General features: G+C 47.3%; 1 protein-coding gene across 2 annotated transcripts; it reads right to left on the bottom strand.

The window, feature by feature from the left end:
• Window positions 1–466: 466 nt before the first annotated feature.
• Cnr2 (cannabinoid receptor 2 (macrophage)) lies at window positions 467–25,497 on the bottom strand. 2 transcript variants are annotated; one of them, NM_009924.4, is made up of 2 exons: window positions 25,067–25,497; window positions 467–4,119 (listed from the first exon to the last, which is right to left on the bottom strand). In NM_009924.4, exon 2 carries the CDS (start codon window positions 4,071–4,073, stop codon window positions 3,030–3,032), a length of 1,044 nt encoding a protein of 347 aa, NP_034054.3. In that variant the 5' UTR covers window positions 4,074–4,119; window positions 25,067–25,497; the 3' UTR covers window positions 467–3,029. The 2 variants fall into 2 exon arrangements, with proteins under 2 accessions (NP_034054.3, NP_001292207.1); NM_001305278.1 differs by lacking the exon at window positions 25,067–25,497 and adding an exon at window positions 8,754–9,006.

The following is a 25,497-nucleotide window of genomic DNA, read 5'->3' as shown; positions in this document are numbered from 1 at the left end:
TGGCTTGGAAGGAGAGGGGGTGGGGTCAGGCTTGCGGCTCTGGAGCGCCCTCTGGCATTGGAAGGGAGAAAGACTTAAGGCGGCGTTGCTGGTTCTGCTCTATTGAATTTAAATTCCGTAGACTCGCCTAAGGATTTAATTGCCGGATTCCCCGCAAGTGAGAAAGACCCAAGGTGTGGGGAAAACTGGGAGAAGTCCACGTTGTTGCACCAATCTTCAGGGGAAGGCTGAAGCCAGGTCGTTTTATTTAGTGACTATTTAGGAGCCGCGGGTTCTCTGTGCTATACCTCCAGCCAGCAGGTGGAGTTTAGCAGATTGGAGAGTTGCCGAAGAGATTGAGAAATAACAAGGTTAGAAGGAGCTTTATGCGGAGGGAGAGAAATGGCTGCTGAAAGATTAAGGGCAGACGTGGTTATTTTAGTCTATCTTTTGTCCGTTGAACTTAACAAGAACTCCGAGGAACTTAAACATTTTTTTAAAAAAAGATTTATTTACTTATTTTATGTATATGAGTACACCATCGCTCTCTTCAAACATACCAGAAGAGGGCATCAGATTCCATTACAGATGGTTGTGAGCCACCATGTGGTTGCTGGGAATTGAACTCAGGACCTCTGGAAAAGCAGTCTGTGCTCTTAACCACTAAGCCATCTCTCCAGCCCTAGACATTTTAATTTAATTTAGAATTGTAACTTAAATTTATTTTGAGGTAAGGGGGTCTCAACTAGCTCAGGCTGGCTTCGAACTTACAGCTACAGTAACTTTGCATTCCTGATCTTCCTGCTTGTACCTCAGGAGTGCTGGGATTACAGGTAGGGGATGGCACTGCCATTCCTGGTTTTAGGTAGTACTGACCTTTGAACCCAGAGATTTGCTCTTGCAGATGCAGCACTCTACTGACTGAGCTACACCTCAAAAACTTTGAGGGTCTCTCAGAGAGCTTAGTTAGCATCTAACTGAAGAAAACCTGACTCAGGAGTACAACACTTGCTTGGTACACCGGAAGGCCGGAGCTTCAGTCTGGCACCGCTAAACAAGCATGCCTGACCCACACACAGGGGACCACTGAGGCATGAGGGACCAGAAAAATTGAGAGCCAAGAGAACCCTCTTGCCCTGGGAAAATCTCTAAAACTCATATGGCCAGTCACCCAATTCCTCTACAGTCAGCACACGCCCAATGGTATATGGTGTGTGCCCATAACTTCAGGAAGTATGGGAGCCAGAAGTCACATGGTCCATATGGCACAAAGGTCTCCATGGTTGCAGAGATAACCACAGCATGTTAGAGCAATGAGAGGTTTTAATGGCCCTGGAGAGCATTGTTTTCCCCACCATTCCCAATTTACCGAGAAGGAAACCAAAGCAAGGTAAAGGGCGGGGGTTGATCAAGACCACATAAGTGTGGACCAAAGCTGGTGCAGGAATTCACAGCTGTGGAAACTGTATTCCCTCCTCCTCTGTCAGGCACCTTGGAGAGATCGGCTTATGTTGACAGAACCAAGCACTTCCTCCTTTGAGGAGTAATAAGGAAACACCGTGTCTTTTCTGTCTCTTCCTCCCCCAAGTTGATGTTGAAATACAGTCTAAATCACTAAGCGTGGGCGAATCGACTTCTTCCCCTGATCCTCCCAAACAGCGATTAGAATTTGCAGCAGCTTTTGATGCACAGAACTTGTCTTGGGAAGAATAAAATGAGACGCCGTTGACCTTCACAGAGAAAACAAACTGTCACCTTGCAGAAGCTTAGGAGAGGCTGTAGAGCCGAGTGGACCTCCTTGCTTTATTAGGGAGGCTGATTTTTCTTTGCACTGGACACCACCCTGTTAGTTCCTTTGGGCAATGGGGAAGTCCTGTCTGCGGGCCGGATCTTCTAAAAGCAAAAGTATTAAATGTTTAAGAGTTTTCCTTTCACTGTGTCTGTGGTCCCCAGTGCCACCTACCCCTCCTACCACCAGCAGCGCCTTGAACCTCCATCTGTTGGGACTGCAACCTTTACTGAAGGGCAAAGGCAGGCACCCAGAGACACAGCGTGGGGCTGTGGACCTAGGATGCCTGGTTTGCAGCAGGAAGTCTTCCCTCCCAACTCCTTCTGCTTATCCTTCAGGACCAGAGTGTGGAAGAGGCCAGTGGGGCTGAGTCAAGCATCACTGGGAACAGCCTAGGACCCAAAGAATCTGTGTGAATATCTTGCTTTGTACTGAAGCTAGGCAAGACTGGGATAGTGCTGTGTGAGACACAGCAAAATGTCACAAGGAATAGAGTTCTCTGAAGACTTTGTACCTCCAGTGAACCCAGCTTCCTCTGCGCCCCTAAGGACCTAAGGTCATAATGGCTTTCAAGGCTTATCAGGATGTCGGGAGGGCCCTTTCCCAACAACAGGATACCCTGAGCTGACAGCTCCTGACGCTGTCTGAAGGATGTAAGCGAACATCCTTGGTCCTTAGGGCATCATAATTCTTGACCCCCAAGAGGCAAGGGTGACCTGAAGGTAGAGCCTCACATAGCTCTACAGCCACAGAGGATGAAGCAGGAACCAGAAGCAGCTGGTCTCTCTATCTTCAGCAGGACAGTCTAGAATCCACACTATGGAAGACATGGACATCTATGAAGTTGAGGGCAGTGGCCCCACGGCTGGGGTACTCTAGATTCCAGGAGAACAGGTCCCTTGTCTTCACAGATCTCCTGAATCCTTTAGTATCATCTCTGGAGGCCCCTCTGGCCTCTAGGTCTTTGGAGTCAGAAGGCTTTCCTGATTTGATATGAACAGAGCCTGCCATTCTTACAGGCCCCTCTCCACAGACTGGAAAAGGTAGGCATGACCAGGCCACCTTCCAGCCAACCAGCATTCCTTAGCAAAAAGGGGGATCTGTTTCCATTACCCTAGAACTGGCTTCAGAAAGAATCCGGGTCTGGAACCCCTCTCTCTTCGAGGGAGTGAACTGAACGGACTTCTGACTCGGGCTGTTTCCAGTAGAAAGACAGGTGGTGTCAGCAGTTGGAGCAGCCTGGAGTTCTGGATCCTGGCTCCTAGGTGGTTTTCACATCAGCCTCTGTTTCTGTAACCGAGGACCTTGGGCCTTCTTCTTTCCCCTCAGGTCCGAGGCCCTGTAGATACTTCTTCCAGCCTATCAGGCAGTGCTGGGCAGCAGAGCGAATCTCTCCACTCCGCAGGGCGTAAATGATAGGATTGACCATAGAGTTAACAAGGCACAGCATGGAACAGAAGGCGAAGGCCTCCTTGACCTGGTCACTCAGCGTGGTGACCAGGCTGTGGCCCATGAGAGCCAGTGCAGGGAACCAGCATATGAGCAGCACAGCCAGCACCAGGCCCAGAGTCTTGGCCAACCTCACGTCTAGCCGCATCCGAGCTATCCCAGGCACCTGCCTGTCCTGGTGCTCAGCCAAGGTGGCTACATGCCGGTGGGCTTTCCAGAGGACATACCCATAGGTATAGATGATGCCGGAAAAGAGGATGGCAATGAATAGAAGCCAGCCCAGTAGGTAGTCGTTAGGGATCAGTGGGAAAAGCTCAGAGCAGGGACTAGGGCAACAAGTCCACCCCATGAGCGGCAGGTAAGAAATCAATGCTGAGAGGACCCACATGACACAGAGGGCCACCAGTGCCCTCCCACGGGTGACTAGAGCTTTGTAGGTAGGCGGGTAACACAGACATAGGTAGCGGTCAACAGCGGTTAGCAGCAGGCTGCCCACAGAGGCTGTGAAGGTCATGGTCACACTGCCGATCTTCAGCAGGAAGATAGCGTTGGAGTCGACCCCGTGGAAGACGTGGAAGATGACAAAGTTGCAGGCGAAGATCACGCTGGCCAGGAAGTCAGCTCCAGCCAAGCTGCTGATGAACAGGTACGAGGGCTTTCTGCGGAGCCGCCGGGAGGACAGGATAATATAGAGCACGGCCATGTTCTCCAGGGCGCTCAGCAGCCCCATCAGGGTGCACAGCACCGCCACGGCGATCTGCTGGCCACTGCTCAGGATCATGTACTCCTTCATGGGGTTGAACTCCAAGCCACCGTTGGAGCCGTTGGTCACTTCTGTCTCCCGGCATCCCTCCATGGATGGGCTTTGGCTTCTTCTACTGGAGCTGTCCCAGAAGACTGGGCTGTGGGCAAGGAGAAAAGAATCCTTGAATGTTAACAGGTGATGACGTCAACTGAGAGCTGACACCAATCAAGCATTTACCCAGGTGCCGAAAATATCCATTTATTTTTTAATTTTTAAAATTTTTTTTGGTTTTTTAAGACAAGGTTTCTCTCTGTAGCCCTGGCTGTCCTGGAATTCACTCTGTAGACCAGGCTGGCCTCAAACTCAGAAATCCGCCTGCCTCTGCTTCCCACGTGCTGGGATTAAAGGCATGTGCCAACACTACACCAGCACACACAAAAAAAATTTTAAAGACTTATTTATTTTATTTATATGATTACACTGTAACTGTACAGATGGTTGTAAGCCATTATGTGGTTGCTGGGAATTGAACTCAGGGCCTCTGCTCACTCTACCCCACTTGCTCCAGCCCAAAGATTTATTTATAATTATATATGTAAGTACATTGTAGCTGTCTTTAGACACACTAGAAGAGGGCGTCAGATCTCATTATGGATGGTTTGTGAGCCATCATGTAGTTGCTGGGATTTGAACTCAGGACCTTCGGAAGAGCTCTTGACTGCTGAGCCATCTCACCAACCCCAAAAATATCCATTTATAGTTTGCTGCCAAGCATTTACCTTTTTTCCTCAAGCTAAGTCTTTTTGTTTCCAAACAAGCAGAAGTAACTTGCAAGATGTTTTGGTCTTTTGCTTTCTAAAAAGATAAATCCTGAAACTTCCCTTTGAAACCCAGGGGAATTCCTAGGGGCCACCAGCCAAGAGATCAAAACCTAGAAGTGGAACTGAAGATGTAGGGATATTGTTTTTCTCTATTATTGTTATTGTTGTTGTTGTTGTTGTTAGTGTGTGTGTACACATATGTGCTCACATGTGATGCGTATTGCAGGCATGAGTGTGCCACAGAGTGTGTGTGGAGGTCTACCAGGGGTTCTGGGATTTGGACTCGGGCCTTCAGGCCTCCTACTGCTCACTTCTACTCTCAAAGCCATCTTGCTGGCCAGATTCCCTTTTGCTTTTTGAAACATGGTCTCACAGGTAGACCCTCTTACTTCAGGTTTCAAAGCAGCTGGGATTCCAGACAGGTATGCGCCACCAAACCTGGCTTATATCTCATTTTGATTTCTGTGTTCTTCCAGCTTTGGTAAGATACTAAAGGCTTAGTAACTGTTTGGGGATGGGAGCCAATACTTTGGTTTCACCTCAAGTGTTGGGAAGATAAACTCAAAAGATAAATATTTTATGGAGTGGTGGTGCATGCTTTTAATCCCAGCACTCGGCAGGCTGACATACACAGATCTCTGTGAGTTTGTAGGCCAGCCTGGGCTACATAGGAAATCCCTGCCTCAAACACAACCTTTTTTTATACTCCTGTAGGGAACGTAGCTCAAGCACAGCACCTGGAAGGTGAAGGCAGGGGGGTCGAGTCAAAGTCATCTTTGGTTCTGTGAAACTCTGTCTTAAAAAGTAACTGTACTAGATAAGATATAGAAGTCCCATTTATTTAAACATCACATAAAGAATCATTTTTTAATATAAGCATGTCCTGGATTTGGAAGAAAAAACTTAGAACAAGTGAATATTGTATGAAGCATTAGTAAACTTCACAAGATAGCAAATTAAACATCTTTCTAAAAAGACAAATTTTCTAAACAGGTTATGTGGAAATATTCTATCTAGGGGGCATGAAATTTGACCTTATAAGCCCGGGAGTGATCAACAAACAAGCAAGAGTTCTCAGATGTCTGCTGGAGGGGTTATAGCTCCCATTTGCAAGAGACTTATGCAACTCTTGGGCATACTTTATAAAGAATTAAAAGAAAGGCCGAGAGGGGTGGCACATGGCCTCTCATCCCAGCACTCTGGAGGCAGAGGCAGGTGGATCTCTGTGAGTTCAAGGCCAGCCTGGTCTACAGAGCTAGTTCCAGGACAGCCAATGCTACCCCAAAACTCTAAAATTAACTAATTGACTAACTAACTAACTAACTAAAGGCCAGAGGTGATTGAGATAGCTCCACAGGTAGAGAAAGACTTTTTTTTTTTTTTTTTTTTTTTTGGTTTTCGAGACAGGGTTTCTCTGTATAGCCCTGGCTGTCCTGGAACTCACTTTGTAGACCAGGCTGGCCTTGAACTCAGAAATCTGCCTGCCTCTGCCTCCCCAGTGCTGGGATTAAAGGCGTGCGCCACCACCCCCCGCTTGAGAAAAACTCTTGATGTACTGAGTTTAATCCCTGGGCTTCATGTGGTAGAATGCAAATTGTCCTCTTACTTCCACACGCGTACCATGGCATCTTCCCCAACACACCACCACACACACACACACACACACACACACACACACACACACACACGAGAATAAATGAATGGATAAATAAACAAATATAATTTTGTTTTACTGAGACAGGGTTTTCCCATGCATCTCTGGCTATCCTGAAACTCATTCTGTAGACCAGGCTGGCCCTAAACTCCCTAGTGCTGGGATTAAGGGCACGAGCCAAGACTGCCCAGCTTTTTTTTTTATTTTCCTCCAAGACAGAATTTCTCTATGTAGTCCTGGCTGTATTGGAGCCTGCTTTGTAAACCAGGCTGGCCTCGAACTCAGAGATCCACCGGCTTCTGCCTCCCACGGCTGGGATTAATAAAGGCAATAAGTATTATTTCAAAATTAACCCACATAGAAGGAAGAGGAGGACACCTGGTGACTAGGTCTGTGTCTCAGCGACTCAGGAGCCCTGTCCGGATTACAGACTGACTGAGTTCAGGCCCAGTCCTGATGGCCTAGGGAGACCTCGTCTCAAAAATCAATGAATAAATAAATAACTTGCAGTCTATATGGAGTTCAAAGCCAGCAAGGGCTAGTTTTATCTGTACCCAACAAACCAATCAACTCCCCCCAAATAAAACTGTCCTCTAAGAGACCTTTTAAAAAATTTTCACTTATCTTTTAGCAGGAGGAAATTCAGCATAGGAAGGAAGAGAGGAAGTCAGACACTGTGAGCTGATAAACCGATATACACATTTAATGTATTTTATTTTGTTCTTGGTTCTTATTTGTTCGTTTTTTATTTATTTGAGACAGGACCTCTCTATGTAGATCAGACTGGCTTTAAACTATAGGCATCCACCTGCCTCTGCCTCTCAAGTGTGCACCACTACTGCCCAGCTCTGTTTTGTATTTATTTATTTTTGTGGTGCTGGGGAATCAAATCTAAGGCCTTGCACATTCACAAAAGCCTTACCACTGACATATTTTTCCTTATTTTTTAACTCAGAATAGACTCTGTGTGTGTGTGAATGCATGTGTGTGTATGTGTGTGAGTGTGTGTGTGTGTGTGTGTGTGTGTGTGTGTGTGTGTATTTCCACATCCCTATGTAGACAGGGAAAATTTCAGTGACATGTAGGACTTCTGTTGTGTGTTTTTGGGGCAGCTCAGTACACTGCCCACTGCAGTGCACTGGGCTGCCTAAACATAAAGGGTTCAAAGCAGTGCACTGTGCTACAAAGGCGTGTACCCAGGGCCGCTCTAGCCCCCAAGCCCCACCCAGCTGGCCATCTGCTGCTTCTGGAAAAACATGCCATCTGGCCTCTGGCTTCATAGCCCTTCGGGACTTACCTTTGCTTCTCTGCCCAGTGGAGCCTTCCAAAGCCCCCCCCTCCCCCATGCAGCAGCTCCCCAGCAGTTTTACATGCTGCCTGCCCCTCAACTACATCAATAACTGAGAGTATGGAATTTAATTTCTGCAGACTGCTGCTCCTGGGGCTGGAGAGACAGATTAGTTGGTAAAGGTGCCTGCCAGACAACCTGAATTGGAACCCCTGGACCCAAATAAAGATGGAGGGACAGAGCCAACAAAGCAAGTTGTCCTCTGGCTCCCAGAAACCAGCTGTGACATGCACACACACATGCATACATACACACATGCACACAAAATACGTAAATAAAACTCTGATACAATTAATATTATTCCCAGTCATAATTTTATTTCATCCACATGACACTATAATATAAGAAATCAAGTTGCAAGGGTGTTGGCTGGAGAGATGGCTCAGTGGATAAGACATCCTTAAGGACCTGAGTTAGTTCCCAGCACTCACATAAAACGTTGGGCCTGGCCACACACACACCCATAACTTCAGCACTGTCTGGAGCAGACAGAGGCTCACTGGAGTTTGCTGGCTGCCAGCCTAGCTCTGGGCTCAGCCAGAGACCTTGTTACAAAGGAGTACGTTAGACATCAGCAGAGCAGGACACACGATATCTGATACATGCACCCACACCCACATATACATCTTCCCCCCCCACACACACACTAATAGTAAGTAAATAAAAATAAAATAAATTTTTAAAAATTTAAAAAATAAATAAAAGTTTTTTTTTTAAGTAAAATAAATAAATAAAAGTTCTGGTAGGGATTGCCAGGCATGGTGGCATATACCTGTAATCCCAGCACTCAGGAGGCTGAGGCCAGACTGCTCTGTGTCAGAATCTAGTAAATTCTGAGGCTGGGGCTGCTGTAAGTTTAATGTTGGGTAACATAATGAGTTCAAGGCCAGCTTAGACAACATAGCAAAACTCTGTCTCAAACTACCTACCTACCTACCTACCTAACTAACTGTTAGGGAATGCCTTACCCCAGTCTGAGTCAGCAGAGATGTTTGCTGGGTGGCCACGGCTGGTGCCTGTGCCTCTGCTCATTCAGGCACAGCTTGGCCGCAGACGACTGTTACTGTCCAGAGTTAGGAAAGGAAATGCATGCATTTGATGGACATCCTAACAAGAGAACAACAGGATGCACACAGCAACAGGAAGCCCGGCTCCCTGTCTCCACGAAGATAGAGATACCCTCTGCAAGTCACATGGGTGCCTTCTAGAAGACCTATTTCTAGGGCAAGGATGTGTTTGATGTATAAGTAGCTGCTCTGGGTCCAATGCTGTCACTCTCATCATGTGACTTTGGGCAAGTCCCTCTTCTCACTTGTGAAGAGACAATAACAATACCCCCCCCCCATTCTTAAGGAGGCCAAGCGCACCGAGGACATTCGTTCTAGTTTTTGAAACTGGGAACTGGCAAGTTCTTTTTGATCCTTTCAAAGTGTATATAAGACCTTTCCAGCTTGCTATGGTGGCACACAGCTTTAATCTTAGCACATGGGAAACAGAGGCAGCTAGATCTCTATGAGTCTGAGGACAGCCTGTTCTATGTGGCAAGTTCCTGGCCAGCTACATAGTGAGACCCTGTCTCAAAAGCAATTAATAGTACACACACACACACACACACACACACACACCAAATGCATGGGGCTGGAAGAGATGGTTTAGAGATTAACAACACTGGCCGTTCTTGCAGGGAACTGGGGTTTGGTTCCCAGAACTCAAATAGCAGCTCATAGCTGTCTTTAATTCCAGTTCTGCTGTCTGCTAACACCAGGCACACACACGGTACACAGACATACATGAAAGCAAAACAGTTATACACATAAAAATAAATGTAAATAAATGTTTTAAAACTATTTTATCTATCTATCTATCTATCTATCTATCTATCTATCTATCTATCTATCTATCTATCTATCTATCCATCTATTTGGTTTTCTGAGACAGGGTTTCTCTGTGTAGCCCTGGCTGTCCTGGAACTCACTCTGCAAACCTGGCTAGGCTTGAACTCAGAGATCTACCTGCCTTGTCTCCTTTAATCCTCTTTTAGTGCCGAGATTAAAGGCATACACAACCACACCTGCCTTAACTAAACACAACCACACCTGTCTTAACTAACTAACTAACTAACTAACTAACTAACTAACTATATAAACCTAATGCCTATACATCTTTTCAGGAGAAAAAAAAATCATGTTTTATTTTTTATTTTGTTTTATTTATTATTATCATTGCTAGTACTTTTCGCTTTAAATTTTACTCATGTATCACTTATTATGACTACATCTGGGGGACTGAAATCAGGTCAGTAGGCTTGTGTGCCAAGCCCTTTCGCCCACGGAGCCATGTCCTTTCGGAGTCAGGGCTACATCTAGTCCAGGCTATTTTAGAACTCAAAATATGTTCAAAGCCATCCTCGAACTTCTCATCCTCCTCCTATTATTATTATTGAAGGAACCAAATAAAAGCCATTCCACTTTGTATAGGGGTCAAATAAAGTATAAGTCCCAGCAGCTCCCTTGGTAACGGACATCCTAGCTGTCAAGTTGAGACATGAATGCTAGGCAAGTCCCCTGCCACTGCTGAATACCCCAACCAATGGGAGCAGGATAGGTGTACCACAAAGACATGTTCCTAAGGACGTCCCCTATCCCTAAATCCTGACTGGTGGGGTAACTTGGCACAGATGATTGTGGATTTTGGGCTTAAAAACTCTGTAGTATTCTGGCTCGGGGTGGCAGGTCAGCTGCTGGGTCTGTTTCTCTGGCCCTGATCAATCGGTGGTGGCCTGGATACACTGTTTTCATCCCTTTAAATCCTTACTAAGAGGGACGATGCAGCCAGCTCCCGAGTCTGTACTGTTGCCCTGCTGCTTAATTCAAAGAAAGATCTTGCTTTTCTGCACTCTTGTGACTGCTTGGGTTGTTTCAGATTTTTGACACCTAACATTTAGGCTTTGGAGACACAGGTCTTGCTATGTAGCCTCTGCCAGGCCTGGTAATTCATCTTTCTTATCAACAGGTTAGTGATAAGAAAGCGCTTCCAAACCTTCACAGCCAGAGGTGTGTACAAGGACATGATGTCGAACATGCGATAATCTGATGTTCAACAGATGTTAGGACGAAAGAGAGCCAACCAGCCTTGGCTTCCACACCTCCAGGAAATGCCTAGTCCAGGAACTCGGGTTCCTGACTGTGTCCCTGCTGCTGGACGTCTGAGGCTGTAGCTGGGACCCGGACTCGATCTGACTTTCTGGGAAAGACCCCGGCGGGGGGGGGGGGGTCTGGGAACTCTCAGGAAAAGGTGTGGCAGGTTGTTGTTTTCACGTGAAGTGAAAGTGTGAAGTGAAACAGGGTCACAGAAGAGATGGCCTCTGCCTCTGCTCAGCTGGTGGAGGGGGCCCGGAAGGAAGCCTGGGACTTCAGCACCCACCATGGGAAACTGAGATTTGATGCCTCCAAAAAAACTGAATTAATTTTTGTGTGTGTACTGGGGATGGAACCCAGAGCATTTTGGCATACCAAGGAAAAGCTCTTCAACTGAGCCATATCCCAGCAGCCTGGTTACTTTTGCCTAGGACTGGGAAGGGGGAGGGGAGGGACTGTGTTCTAGTTCCTGTCTCTTCACTAAATCTTCTCCTTCTGGGTTTTTTTTTTCTTCTCATCTTTAAAGAGGGCAGGTTGGTGATGGTGATTCCTGAGTCTCTGGATCCCAGTGTACTGAATGTGTAAATATATATATATATATATATATATATATATATATATATATACATACATACATATATGATATATAAGCCTATAGTATTAGTTATATATCATATTATTATATATTATTAGTAGTGATATATTAGTCTAATGGTATCTATATATTAATATTATTCTAATATATATACATATTATAAGTATGTTAGATAAGAGCTCTACCACTGAGCTACCTACCCAGACCTTCACTCCACTAATACTTAGTGTAGCCAGCCTCCCCTCTCCCCCACAGTTAGGAAGGATTTTGTATTGTATGGAGCTGCCATGCCCATCTCCACTGGGATGCCTTCTTCTGGCATCTCTTAGTTGTCACAGGATTCTGCATGGTCAAGCTCAATTCATGTCAAGCCTGCTTTCTACTTACCATCATCACCTCACCGGACTTCCGAGGCTGACATCTGACCTCTACAACTACACGCATACATACAAAGGCAGTTGCAGCAACAGCAGAAGCATGGCAGCCAGAGGGACCGGAAGACGGCGCCAATGTGACACAAAACGAAGGATCCCGGCGTGGTCAGAGTCTCAGCCTTGACTTTGGCTCCAGTTCTGTGAGAAGCCATTTCTTCTCTGGACCCAGAATGGCCGCCCAAAAAGGACCATGACAACAGTTTGGTATTGAACTATGCTCTACACATTGTTTGTTTATTTTGAGACACGGTCTCTCTATTATGTAGCTCTGGCTGTCCTGGAATTTGTTCTGTAGACCAGGCTGGCCTTGAACTCATAGAGATCCACTTGCCTTTGCCTCCCAAGTACTGGGATTAAACACCACTCCAGGCTACACAGTCTTGTTTAAATGTCAGCATGGGCACCAAAGATAGGTAACACTGTTTTCTCCATTTGTGGATGAAGAAATTGGTACATAGAAATATTCAGAGATTTGGCGGTGTTAGAGCAGAGCAGAAAAGAGCACTGGGCTGTTGGGGGAGGGGAAGCTGAGTCTGAAAGAGACAATTTCAAGATGGCTTCTTGTTGCTGTTGTTGTTGTTAATTAATTGTTATAACAACAGAGCCTTATGTAGCCCAGGCTTGACTTAAATCTACTGTAACTAAGAACATCCTTGAACTACAGCTCCTCCTGCTTCTAGCTCTCAAATGTTGAGATTGCGGATGTGTGCCACACCTAGGTTGGCTCAGTGGTTCGGGGGACCCAGGTTCAATCCCAAATGATCATATAGCAGGCTCACAACTCTTTGTAACTCTGTTTCCAGAGGATCCGATTCCCGCTTCTGGCCTCTGATGGCTAAGGCGTACCCATGATGAACATACATATGATGTAGACAAAGCATTCATAAACACAGTAAAAGTAATGAACAAACAAAACCCCTTTCAAACGCTTGTGTTACCATTCGTGTTTAAGATACAGCAAGCAATCCTCAAACTGCTCACCAGAAAGGACAGGGGCCGGAAAGCTTCGTGGTTAGAGCACGGCTGCTCGACCAGAAGATCTGGGTTTGATTTTCACCACCCACTTGGCAGCTACTAATTGTCAGCAACACCATTTCCATAGAATCCAATGTCCTCTTCTGGATCACTGCATGCACACGATGTGCACAGACATATGTGCAGGATACCCATATATACACAAAATAAACCTCAAAGAAGTCACCAAAAGGGCTGGTGAGATGTCTCAGTGGGTAAGAGCACCCGACTGCTCTTCCGAAGGTCCAGAGTTCAAATCCCAGCAACCACATGGTGGCTCACAACCATCTGTAATGAGATCTGACGCCCTCTTCTGGTGTGTCTGAAGACAGCTACAGTGTACTTACATGTAATAAATAAATTAAAAAAAAAAAAAAGAACCTGCCACACACACAAAAAGAAAGCACATTAAAAAAAAAAAAGAAGTCACCAAAAGCTCTGGGAACATCGCTCAATTAGTAGAGTGCCTGCATAGCATTCTCAAAGCCTTGGGTTCGATCCCCAGCACTGTATAAACTTGGCACATAGCACACACACACACACACACACACACACACACACACACACACACACACCTGTGATCCCAATACTTGAGAGAGGTAGGAAAATAAGAAATCCTATAGAGTGAGTTTTTGGCTAGTCTAGGTTACATGAGACCTTGTTTTTAAAAGGAAAACGGGGTGGGGGGTGATCATAATAGCAGTTCAGAGCCCTCTCCTGGCCCCCAAGCTAAAGGGTACATTGAGGTTTGTGAATGCAACCAACTCTGCCTTCCTACCTTCCTAGCCTGAAGCAACTAACACTAAAATGTGTCCAATGTGTCCGCTGTCTCTTATCTCAAACACACATCTTGACTCTGCAGCCACAGAGGAGAAACAGTCTTTAACCTACTTTGAAGTTGAGCCAACCCCTCGCTATATCGGTAACCATTTTGCTCCATGACTGCCAGCTATTTCATATTGCAGCTGTAATATGCCTGCCAGCCATTGACACAGAGAAGTGACCCAGAGCAGGGCCATGCTGATCACATCTCCTATTGTGTTCTGTATGCTACAAGCTTTGTTAATCTTAAGAAATCCCACAGCCACTCCCACAGCTCCACTTAGGAGCCATCCAATTAAAGCTCTGTATGAACTGTTACGTCTAAAATAGCTTGAGTCAGGGCTGACCACTGGGCAGCACTTTCAGCATTGTGGGTCTTACCGTTTGAGCCTTTATAAGCTGGCTCTGAGAAATGTTCAGGGTCGTAGCTTTCAGCTCCCTAGGCTATGGCCCTGATCAGTCTTAGGGTGTACATTCAATAAAGCATCCCTGTCTAACTGAGATTGGTGTTTGTGTGGTTTGTGGGGCGATTCCTGAAACTCAACAATTTCTTCCAAGAAGGAAAAGGGCAGTCTTTGAACCCAAGGCTCACATAATCCTGGGCAGAATGAAGTTTCCTCTGTCAATAAAAGCCTCAATGGGCGAAGGCAAAGAATGGCGAGGATCTTTTTTTTTTTCCCCAAGACAAGCTTTCTCTGTGTCATCCTGGCTGTCCTGGAACTTGATCTGTAGACCAGGCTGACCTCAAACTCAGAGAGATCCCAGCTGCCTCTGCCTCCTAAGTTTTGGGATTATAGGCGTGCACCTTCACCCTGCTTTAGGTTTTGTTTTCTTGTTAAGATTTCTTTCTCAGTTCTCAGGCCTTGAGAGGCATTCTATCCTTTTCTGAACTCTGTTGTTGTTATTTTATATCTGTGAGTACACTGTCACTCTCTTCAGACACACTAGAAGAGTGCATCGGACCCCATTACAGATGGTTGTGAACCACCATGTGACTACTGGGATTTGAACTCAGGACCTCTGGAAGAGCAGTCAGTGCTCTTAACCACTGAGCCATCTCTCCAGCCCGAACTCCGCTCTTACTATAAGCTAACTTAGCATTTCCTCTGGATCAGGCTCGGCTCATTGATAAGATATTCTAGGGAAGGTGTATGTCCCTAAACCTTGAGCTGTCATCTAAGGACTTTGGGGATTCAACATCTCTGTCCCCTTGGGGGGCACCTGCTCTTACACACACATGCTCACACAGGGACACACACGTACATCAGACATAGAATGAAAATATGACCATTTTAAAAATACATGCTATTTTTAGTTAGATGTAATGGCAGGAGGCTGAGATATTAAGAAAGAAAGGGGAGCAGAAGGAGTCCTTATGTCACCTGTGAGGTTAGGTGTGACAAACTCTACAGGATGCTGTGCCTGCCACCGTGCCTGGTTCAAGTCCTCTCACAGTTGACAGGGAACATGGACCACAAAGTCATCTTTGTTGTGCCTTCAGGCTAGTGAGGGAAGAGCTGGAGGCAGGAGAGAAGGGTGAGGATGGAAGACAGAGGGAGAGGACCCTGTGGCTGGATGGAGTTGCAGGCAATGCGGAGCCAGCAGCAGCAGCAGCAGCAGGTTCTGGGAATCAAACTCAGGTCCTCTGCCACAGCAGTACTCAATCTTGACAGCTAAGCCGACTCTCCAGCCAGAAAGAATATCCCTTTAATGAACATAGGAATATCCCTTTAATGAACATTTCCTTACTGCCTGATTAATAGCTGCTTAGGCTCAGCTTGCTGAACAGGCCACTGTGGCTCAAGTCTATGAAGAGAGCACCTTCGTGGCAGGCACAAGGGGCTTGTGTGTGTTGACACCCTCCCTTTTTTGCTGTTGTTATTCAAATTCATATCATTTTTTTTTCTTGTGGTCCTGGTGGTTGCAACCAGAGCTTCCTGCATACCAGGTAAGCACTATACCACCTAAATCATATCCCCAGATCCACTCCCCCCCTTTTTTTCTTTTGAGATGCACACACTAATGTGGCCAGGACAACATAGACTGGGCTGGGCTGTAGCTCACAGTGATCCTCCTGCCTCTGTCTCCTGAGTACTGGGATTAAAGGTATGAGCCATCACACCTGGCCAATCCAGCCTTTAATTTTTTTTTCTTTTTCCTTTTCTTTTTTTAATTTAGGGACAAGCACTTGCTGTGTAGCCTTGAACTCACGATCATTCTACTTCTGCCTTTTGAGTAGCTGGTCCAGCTCCTATGTTGTTTTAATCTAATTATTCATTTGTAATGTTCAGATGGTAACTATTTTTGGCTACCTAGGAGCAGAGCAACCAGAGCCACATAGGGAAGGGAGATCCTGTCTCAAACCAAACAACCAAAAAGCACCAGAGAGACTTGGTGAGCAGAGGTGGGACAGGCTGTCTGGGGTGGCTCCCTCCTTCTCCGTGCCTAAGCTGTGTGCTGGGGTCTTCACCTTTGTTAGGGAAGAGCGAGGGGACCTGAGTGGCAGACTGCCATTGTGTGGCCATCCCTGGAGTGACCACCACTCTGTCCATAATGTGCTCTATGTAGGAAGGGAACTTTTCTGGCAAGTCAGGTAGTAAGGCCAGGGGGACATCAAAGTGGAAGGATAACAGAGTCTTCATACATACAGTGGTCCCTCTGCAACTCAGGGATGGGACAGGGTCGACTTGTGTTGGCTTTTTCTTCATCCCCTGTGGTTTTCCCTGATGGCTCTGGACCTCTTCCTGCCTCGTCCAGGTTTTACAGAGTGGGGTCCCTACCCAGCCTTGATTTTGATTGATTTAAATGATCGCAGCATCAGAGTGGGAGGTGCAGTTCAGACAGGTTCCCCCAACAGAAGAGAGGGTGTGGGAAAGGGACGTGAAGTGCCTTCAAACCTTCTGTGTGTTACGACAATAACCACACCATTGCTGTCAGTGTTGAGTGAGGAGTCTGGATACTGTGAGCCATGAAGGGCACTTGTGACACAATCTTAGGGGTGATGGTGGTGGCAGTATCACTGTTAAGCCATGCCACATCTTGCTGGGAAAACGTACTCAAGGGCTCTGGGCTGCTAGGATCTGGTAGCGACAAAGTAGCTGTCAGGGACCCAGAAACCTCAGGACCTTAAGCCAAGCAGGGACAGTCCTGTCATGGAGAGTTAGCTGAGTCTGGAGGACAGATCTTTCTGCACGCTCCTCCTACCCCTGAAGGGTGAAACAGGGTGACTGCTGGGAATTTGAGGCCAGCCTGGGTTGATAAGAATTAATTAATTGATTGATTGATTGATTGATTGATTGACAGGCTTTCTCTGGCTGTCCTGGAACTCACTCTGTAGATCAGGCTGGCTTCGAACTCAGAGATCTGCCTGCTGGGATTAAAGGCGTGTGCCAGCACACCTGGCTTGTTGTTTTTAAGATTTACTTTATTATTTATTTCTTGTGTGTGTGTGTGTGTGTGTGTGTGTGTGTGTGTGTGTGTGTGTGCTTGTGAGTGCCGTTGGATTCCGTGGAGGCAGGCTTACTACAGTGGGCAAGCTGGAGTGAGTGCTGGGATTTGAACTTGCTTTACCAGAGCAAGACATACTCTTAAACACTAAGCTAGCTCTCCAAACCCATAAAAATAATTTAAAGTAAACCTTATAGTACTCACAAAGCAGCAGTAACATAAATCTCAAACATGAGATTGTTTAGCTATATGTACACACACACACACACACACACACACACACACACACACACCTTTTGTTTTTGGCAGTGCTGTGAATCAAACCAAGCCCTATGTGTGCTAGGCAAGTATGCTACCCCTGTGCTACATCCCAACCACATGAATTTAAATCTGATGTTAAGGGTGGGGGAGGAAGAAAGGGCAAATGGTACTCTTACTGCAAACAGCACATTTGCTGGAGGTGTTGGGGTACTCCCTTCTCTAACCACATTGCTCAGGACAGAGACCTAGGCGGATCCCTGTGGGGCCAGCCTGATCTACATACCAAATTCTAGCTTAGCCAAGGTTACACAGTGAGAGTGTGTCTCAAAAATAAGAAAGAAAATAGTAGACTTGACTTCAAATCACTTCCTTTCTCATGAGCCACAGGAAGTGATGAGAAGACTCAACAATTCCCACTGGGGTTTGTGCGTTTTCACACCCTTGGGACTCAAGCCATTGAGTCCAGGCCCAGGATGGTCAGGTCGGACTCCACTCTCTTAGGTCGCTGTGTAAAGTTTGGATCCACTGCATTATTAAGTAGCCAAATGGAGAAAATACACAAACAGACAGGAACCATAACCAGCATGGATAGCCTGGCTCCCATCCAGCCCCCTACAGGGCTTCTCTGTATAACGCTGGTTGTCCTGGAACTCATTCTGTAGTCCAGGCTGGCCTCTCACAGAGATCCACCTGCCTCTGCCTCCCGAGTACTGAGATCCAAGGTATGTGCCAGAAGTTTGCAGTAGAAAATTACTAACAGCCAAGCTTGCCTACAGCAAGATCATGCACCCAATAAGCTCTGGTACAAACAGGCCGGAGGCTGGAGCCTCTGCTCTTGCGGAGGATGGAGTCTGGTTTTAGTACACACACCAGACTGCCCATTGCTGCCTGTAAGACCATCCAGCCTCAGAGGGATCAGCAATCTCTAGCTTCCTTGGGTACCTGCACTTGAATGCATACACAGAGAGAGACAGACAGGCAGACATTATTAAAAATTAAGAACAACATCAAAGGACCTGGAGAGATGGCTTATCGGTTAGGAGCAATGGTGACTCTCCACAGGACCAGGGCTTGATTCCCAGCACCAACATGTGGTGCCCAACTGTCCTTAACTCCAGTTCCGGGGAGTCAGACACCCTCTTTTCCTCTTCTGAATTTTGCAGGCGCCTGACACATACACGGTGCACACACTACACCCAGACAAAACACGTAAAATAAATACGTCTGGGCTGGAGAGATGGCTCAGCGGTTAAGAGTAGTGACTGTTCTTCCAGAGGTCCTGAGTTCAATTCCCAGCAACCACATGATGGCTCACAACCATCTGTAATGCCCTCTTCTGGTGTGTCTGAGGAAAGCAACAGTGTACTCACATACATAAAATAAATAAATAAATCTAAATAAATAAATAAATAAATAAATACGTCTGTCTTTAATTAAACAAACCAACAAACGTTAGTAAAATGTCCAGATGAACCCACACAAGGCATTAGTGTGGACCAAAAGGACTGTAGATAGCAGAAGTGAGGATCCACGTTTCTTGTGGTTTGGTGCTTTAAAAGTCAATGTATGGCTGGATACGGTGGTATGTGCCTGTAATCCAGCACTCAGGAGGCCGAGGTGGTCGGACCTGAATTTGAGGCTAGCCTGGATTATACAGTGAGCTCAAGGCCAGGCTAGACAATAGAGAGAGATCTTATCGTCCCAAATGAGCCCCCAACACCTGAATTTCTACCTTTATTTTATTTTTCATTCCGCCTGTGTTGTCTGTGCATATATGTGCTGTGTATGCACGTATGTGTGCCTATGTGTGCACGCGTGTGGATGCCTGCAGTTTATCTCTCCATCACTCTTGGTCTCCTTTTCTTTTTTTTTTGAAGATTTATTTATTTACTTTATGTATGTGAGTACACTGTAGCTGTACAGATGGTTGTGAGCCTTCATGTGGTTGGTGGGAGATGAATTTAGGACCTCTGCTCGCTCCGTTTGGCCCTGCTCGCTCAGTCCCTGCTTGCTCTGGCCCAAAGATTTATTTATGATTATAAATAAATACACTGTGGCTGTCTTCAGACACACCAGAAGAGGATATCAGATCTCATTACAGGTAGTCATGAGCTCGTGTGGTTGCTGGGAATGAACCCAGGACCTCTGGAAGAGCAGTCAGTGCTCTTAACCACTGAGCCATCTCTCCAGCCCTCATAATAAATCTTAAGAAAAAAAAAGTTTTCCAAAGCTAAGAAACATAGCACACACCTATAATCTCAGTACTTGGAAGATGAAGACGATCTGTTTTGTTTTTGTTTTTGTTTTTCGAGACAGGGTTTCTCTGTGTAGCCCTGGCTGTCCTGGAACTCATTCTGTAGACCAGGCTGGCCTCGAACTTAGAAATCCATCTGCCTCTGCCCTCCGAGTGCTGGGACTAAAGGCGTGCGCCACCACACCTGGCGAAGACGATCTTGAATTTTAGGTTGGCCTGGGCTATACTGTATCTTAAAAAAAAACCAAAATAGCCAAGCATTTTGTTCTGGTTAGTCTGGTCACTTCCCTGACACCCAGATTGTCCCTTAACTTAACTTTCACACGTTCTTAGTTTTTGAGAAAGGCCAGATACACGCTGGTTGGTTCCTCTCTACCTTTGTGTAACTTAGTCTATGAACCTCTTCTTCTTGCTTTTGGGGTGTGGGATGCTCCTGGCTTGTTTCCGTCCCGAAGTCACACCTCTCTCCTAAGTCCCTAGTAAACTGCAATCCTACATCTCAAAGCACCTTCCAGAGCTGTTGACCTGTTTTCCAGAAACATGTGTGGTTCTCCATAGGTCCCCCCAAACCCCTACCTGTAGTACTGATGGACCACCCAGTACCCCAACACACCCACGGGGAGGGGGGGGAGACACAGGAAGGACTCATTGAATCTGGACAGAAGCACCACCGTGAATGCACCTGTGGTTCTCAAAGAGGAACTGAGTGGGCACAGCCCCTAGGGAGCCAGGGGAATCACCGCAACAGGGCAGCAGGGGTTTAAGTGAGAGCCCCTGGGAGCCATAGAATCAAGGCTGCCCCGTCTGGCTGTGCGAGAAAGCTGTAGGGGAGGAGAGGAGAAGAGAAGCCACAAACCTTAGAGGACACCCAACCTGTAAAGCCTAATACTCACTTTGGAGTGAGGTCCTCTCCTCTTTGGATCCTGGCAGCTAGCCCGACTCCACTGCAGCCCCTTCTTCTTCCTACCCACATCACCCACCTCGCTTGTCTGTCCTCCTTAGCATTTGGGGGTCTTCACCGCCTGGGTGAGGCATGCATTGTGGGTGTCTTAGTTAGGGTCTTACTGCTGTGAACAGATATCATGACCAAGGCAACTCTTATAAGGACAGCGTTTAATTGGTACTGGCTTACAGGGTCAGAGATTCAGTCCATTATCATCAAGGTGGGAGCATGGCAGCATCCAGACAGGCATGATGCAAGGCAGAGCTGAGAGTTCTACATCTGCATCTGAAGGCTGCTAGTGGAAGACTGGCTTCTAGGCAGCTAGGATGAGGGTCTTAAAGCCCACACCCACAATGACACACCTACTCCAACAAGGCCACACCTTCTAATAGCGCCACTCCCTGGGTCAAGCATATACAAGCCATTACAGTGGGACTTTCTTCTTCCTAGGAGATGGAAGAAAGGACAATTTCTTCCTATTCGGGGCTCTGCAGGGGGTCTGGGGAGACCAAGGAGGGAATCCCAGGAAAACCACCACCAAACACCCTGCTTTTGCTGGGGCTCCTGCTTTGGCCTTGGCTAAGCAGTTAAACCCTCGACTCCCTCACTTGTGTCTTGGGACAGGGGGAAAGTGTCCTCGCAGGATCAGGGTATTATGGTACGAGCTAATGTCAGTGACAGCCACAAGCCCAGAGAGGGAAGTCCTGTGGAGAAGGCCATGGGATGAGGAAACCCTTGGGTTTGTGGTTGGAACCTCAGGGCCTAACACACAGTATGCTTCCCTCTCCACTGTGGCCCTGCTCTCGAGCTGCACATACCATGGCATCAAAAACCTGTTCTACGGGCTGGTGAGATGGCTCAGTGGGTAAGAGCACCCGATTGCTCTCCCGAAGGTCAGGAGTTCAAATCCCAGCAACCACATGGTGGCTCACAACCATCTGTAACAAGATCTGACGCCCTCTTCTGGAGTGTCTGAAGACAGCTACAGTGTACTTACATATAATAAATAAATAAATCTTAAAAAAAAAAAAAACAAAACCTGTTCTACAAGGGACAGTTATGTGACAGCAGTGACCTGGACTGGGTCTTCACACCTATGAGGGATTCTCTACCATTGTCCAGCTGTTCACTCTCATGACAGAGCAGGGCTTGGCTAAGACCAGCCTGCTAGTTTTAACTGAGATGGTTTCTTTCACAAATAACCCTGACTGGCCTTGAGCTCTGTGTCTCTGGGGTGAGAACCCACCAACTCAGGTGGCTTTTAAGTCCCGGTGGGCTTCAGATTTCCACCTTGAAATTGCGAGTGGCCACGAGCTGCCACAGGCTGCATTGGTGGAGCTGAAGACACAGAGGTTCAGGAAATGACGTCAACTACCTAGCCGGGGAGGCTGGCTTGGATCTGTCACAAGACTAGCTAGCGTCTGCCTGCCACTCCCCACTGCTTTGACCAAGTGACATTGTGCAAGTCCATACTGCTGCTGAGCCTTGTTCTCCTTATCTGTACAATAACGCTGTCTATCTCTCTGCAGACAGCCTTCTGTGTCTCCGGCCTTCAGGGCTTTTCACAATCATAAGCAGAGGCTGCTTGAAAACCCCTCTCCTAGTCCTTTGAGAGAATCCAGCTCAGGGGGGGTGAAGCTGATGCTCAGGTGGGCGGGAGCAAAACGCCTTGGACTAGAGAGGGATTCCGGGATGTGGGACCCTCAAGTAGCTGGGGGCTAGGTGGACTCTGATCCCTGGAAAGTTTGGGGAAAGGGGCTCCCTAGGGGAGATTGCTGAAAGTCAAATATTAGAGATAGGCAGGGTTTTGTTTTGTTTTGTTTTGTTTTGTTTTGTTTTGTTTTGTTTCGAGATAGGGTTTCTCTGTGTAGCCCTGGCCATCCTGGAACTCACTCTGTAGAGCAGGCTGGCCTCAAACTCAGAAATCTGCCTGCCTCTGCCTCCCAAGTGCTAGGATTAAAGGAGTACGCCACCACTGCCCAGCGAGATAGGTGTTTTAAGTCTTGACAATGAATCTGGGACTACAGCTATTCCAGCAAAATGGTGAGGCCAGACCCAGCAGGGAAACGCCGACCTAAGGACCAAATGTATCTTTTGTTGGTGTCAGAGTATTAGTGAAGCTCTCTATGTGACCTGTGAGGCTACTCCCACTGGCTTGGCAGGGTGATGCTCAGAGTTCTATTGGATTCCATCAGAATCAATACAAGGTTCGGGCACCCTTAGAACACGCAGTCAGAGTAACGGGGGCAGAAGAGTTGAGGACACAGCTCAGCTGTTTAAAAGCCTGCTATGGAAGCACAGGACCTTCTGTGGAGTCCCCAGGGCCCACAGGAAAAAAGTTGGTATGATAATGCGCCTGTAATCCCAGCACAGCCAAGGGGAGACATGACTCTCTGGCCAGCCAGACCTGCTGACTGAGTGAGCTTCAGGTTCAGAGAGAAATTGTCTCAAGAAACAACATGGAGAGCAACTGAAGAAGACATCAATGTCAACCTGTCTCACTTCCACAAGCTTACCCACACAGGGGCATGCACCCTCTCTCACACACACAAATAAATAAAACAGGGAACAGTGAGATGGGGAGGCAGCCATTTTGGCAGTTTAACTGAGGAGAGAGGAAGGGTTGCTTCACAGGTGGGGAGTCACACGCATGGGACCACACAGATTAGGGAGCAAGCTCCCTTGAGCCACAAGCAACTGCAGAACTGAGGCCATGTCCCCCTCCCCCCTCCCCCCGCCCCCAGACTTCCTGAGTCTGTCATGAGCCCTTCTTCTGCCCAGTCCTGGCTTTCATGACCATGGCACATCTCTCTTGAGACCGATTTCTATCCTAGGGAAGGAAGTGGTACCTCCTTTTCATATTTCTAGTCCACAGCATGGGCAGAGGGGACAAGGCCAAACTCTCCACCAAAGCTATTCACGGAGCCCCAGTGCCGTTGTCTCTCCCTAACCAGTGTCACCTGGCTGAGCCCTGACCACAAGCCTGAGGGTGGCGTTCTCAGACCTGCGCTGCCCCAGAAGGAAAAGCTGAGGGCCAGAGAAGTGGAGTTATTTGTGCCAAGCCATAGAATGTTAAGAGTTAGGATTAAACAGGAGCCTCCGCCCCAGGACTCCCACCTTGACATCTGTCTTCCCTCAATAAGAGTGACTTCCAAGGAAGCAGAGCCCGGGTCTCACAGTCTAGTACCTGTCGTCGTATCTGACAGCCAATCATTTCACTGCACCTCAATTTTTTTTCCTTCTATAAAACACAGGCTTCAAGCCGAGCGTGGAGGCACACGCCTTTAATCCCAGCACTCGGGAGGCAGAAGCAGGCGGATTTCTGAGTTCGAGGCCAGCCTGGTCTACAAAGTGAGTGCCAGGACAGCTAGGACTACACAGAGAGACCCTGTCTTGAAAAACCAAAACCAAACAACAAACAAACAAACAAAACCCCACAGGCTTCAGATTGCCCAGGTGAGTCCCAAGGCTTTAGTCTTCTGGAGTCCTTTTCAAACCCCCACCTGCTATGGATGGCCCAGTAGAGTAGACCAGGACGCCAAAATACTCATATTCAAGCCAATATTCTCAAGAGATGCCCCTGGGACTTCAGGGGAGTAGCACGCAGCCTCCCTCTGCCGAGTGTGGGGTAGGGTAGCATTTAACCACAGAGGTTGACTTGTGAGCAGCCAATAAAGGAAACCTTGAAAGGGCCTTGGAGCAGAGCCCAACCCACAGAGAAGATCTGTGTGGCGTGGAATTCTGTTCCCTGGGCTTGTGTGGCCCTTTCTTTCCAACAGCTTCGATTATCTACAGGAGGCCTTCAAAAAATCGTGCCTGTACCAGTCCCTGTGTGTGGGGTCATTAGACCCTCCCCTGACGTTCCAACACTCCATCCCTCCCTCCTGCTTCACCCCTGCAAACCGTCCTGTCTGCTGCTTGGAGGTGGACTGTCAACTAATGGGGACACCAGCGATGTCACTAGCTTTGAGCACTTGTCACCATGCTGGGGTAGGCTTTTTGATGATACAATTGCCCAAGCCACCCATGTCCCTACAGACAACACCAATAAGTTTGTCCCATTCACTAAGCTGGACTGGAAGCAAATTTTCTTTGGCCTAGAGTGGCTATCTGTTTCAGGGGTAAATAGAAATAGACTCCCCCAAAAAGGCCACCTAAGTTTTGGGGGTTTATTACTGTGAAGAAAGGCAAGGAAAATTCTATCTCAGGAGAACCAGTCTTGAGCTATGACCCATGTTCCCAGTCCGACATCCATCCCCCTGCCTCAGACAGTTCCCTTTTACTTAGCGAAGAGTTAGGGAAGAGTTGAGGTTAGAACATAGGCTTTCTGGAGCGAGGAGTCTGAAGTAAAACAACAAAGGAAGTTACACTCACTGTCATTTGTCAGCCGCTGGGCCCCAGGGTCTTGTGGAGCCTTGTCCTGGCTATTCTGTATCCAGATCTGGAGACCCAGCAGGGACCCCCACGTAGGTCCCAAGAGCTGCAGCTCCAGCCTGGGGTTTCTTGCTCTCACACTTTCGCAGATGAGTGAATGAGAGGAGGTCTGGTGCAGATAAGTGAGTGAGAGGAGATCTGGCCTTCCGTACCGGTTACCACTTCCCCTCTGGGTCCTCAGTGCCACAGTGTTCTTGCCCTGCGGTTGAATTCTCTCTTCCTAGGAACTCTGGCCAGGGGAGGGCATAGGCATAGACCTTAGACTCCAGAAACTTGGGTTCTAATCTGGCCCCGGGTGTATGCTGTCCTGCAACTCACTTGACCTCTGTAAAGTTTACATCCTTTTGTCTGTGACATGTGCCAGGCTATGT

The sequence above is a fragment of the Mus musculus genome, chromosome 4 (assembly GCF_000001635.26).
Source record: "Mus musculus strain C57BL/6J chromosome 4, GRCm38.p6 C57BL/6J".
Lineage (NCBI taxonomy): Eukaryota > Metazoa > Chordata > Mammalia > Rodentia > Muridae > Mus > Mus musculus.
This window is presented reverse-complemented; position numbering and strand designations above follow the sequence as displayed.

Coding starts and splice junctions, on each gene's coding strand:
- Cnr2 (NM_009924.4), bottom strand. CDS start 4,073: ATGGAGGGATGCCGGGAGACAGAAGTGACCAACGGCTCCAACGGTGGC.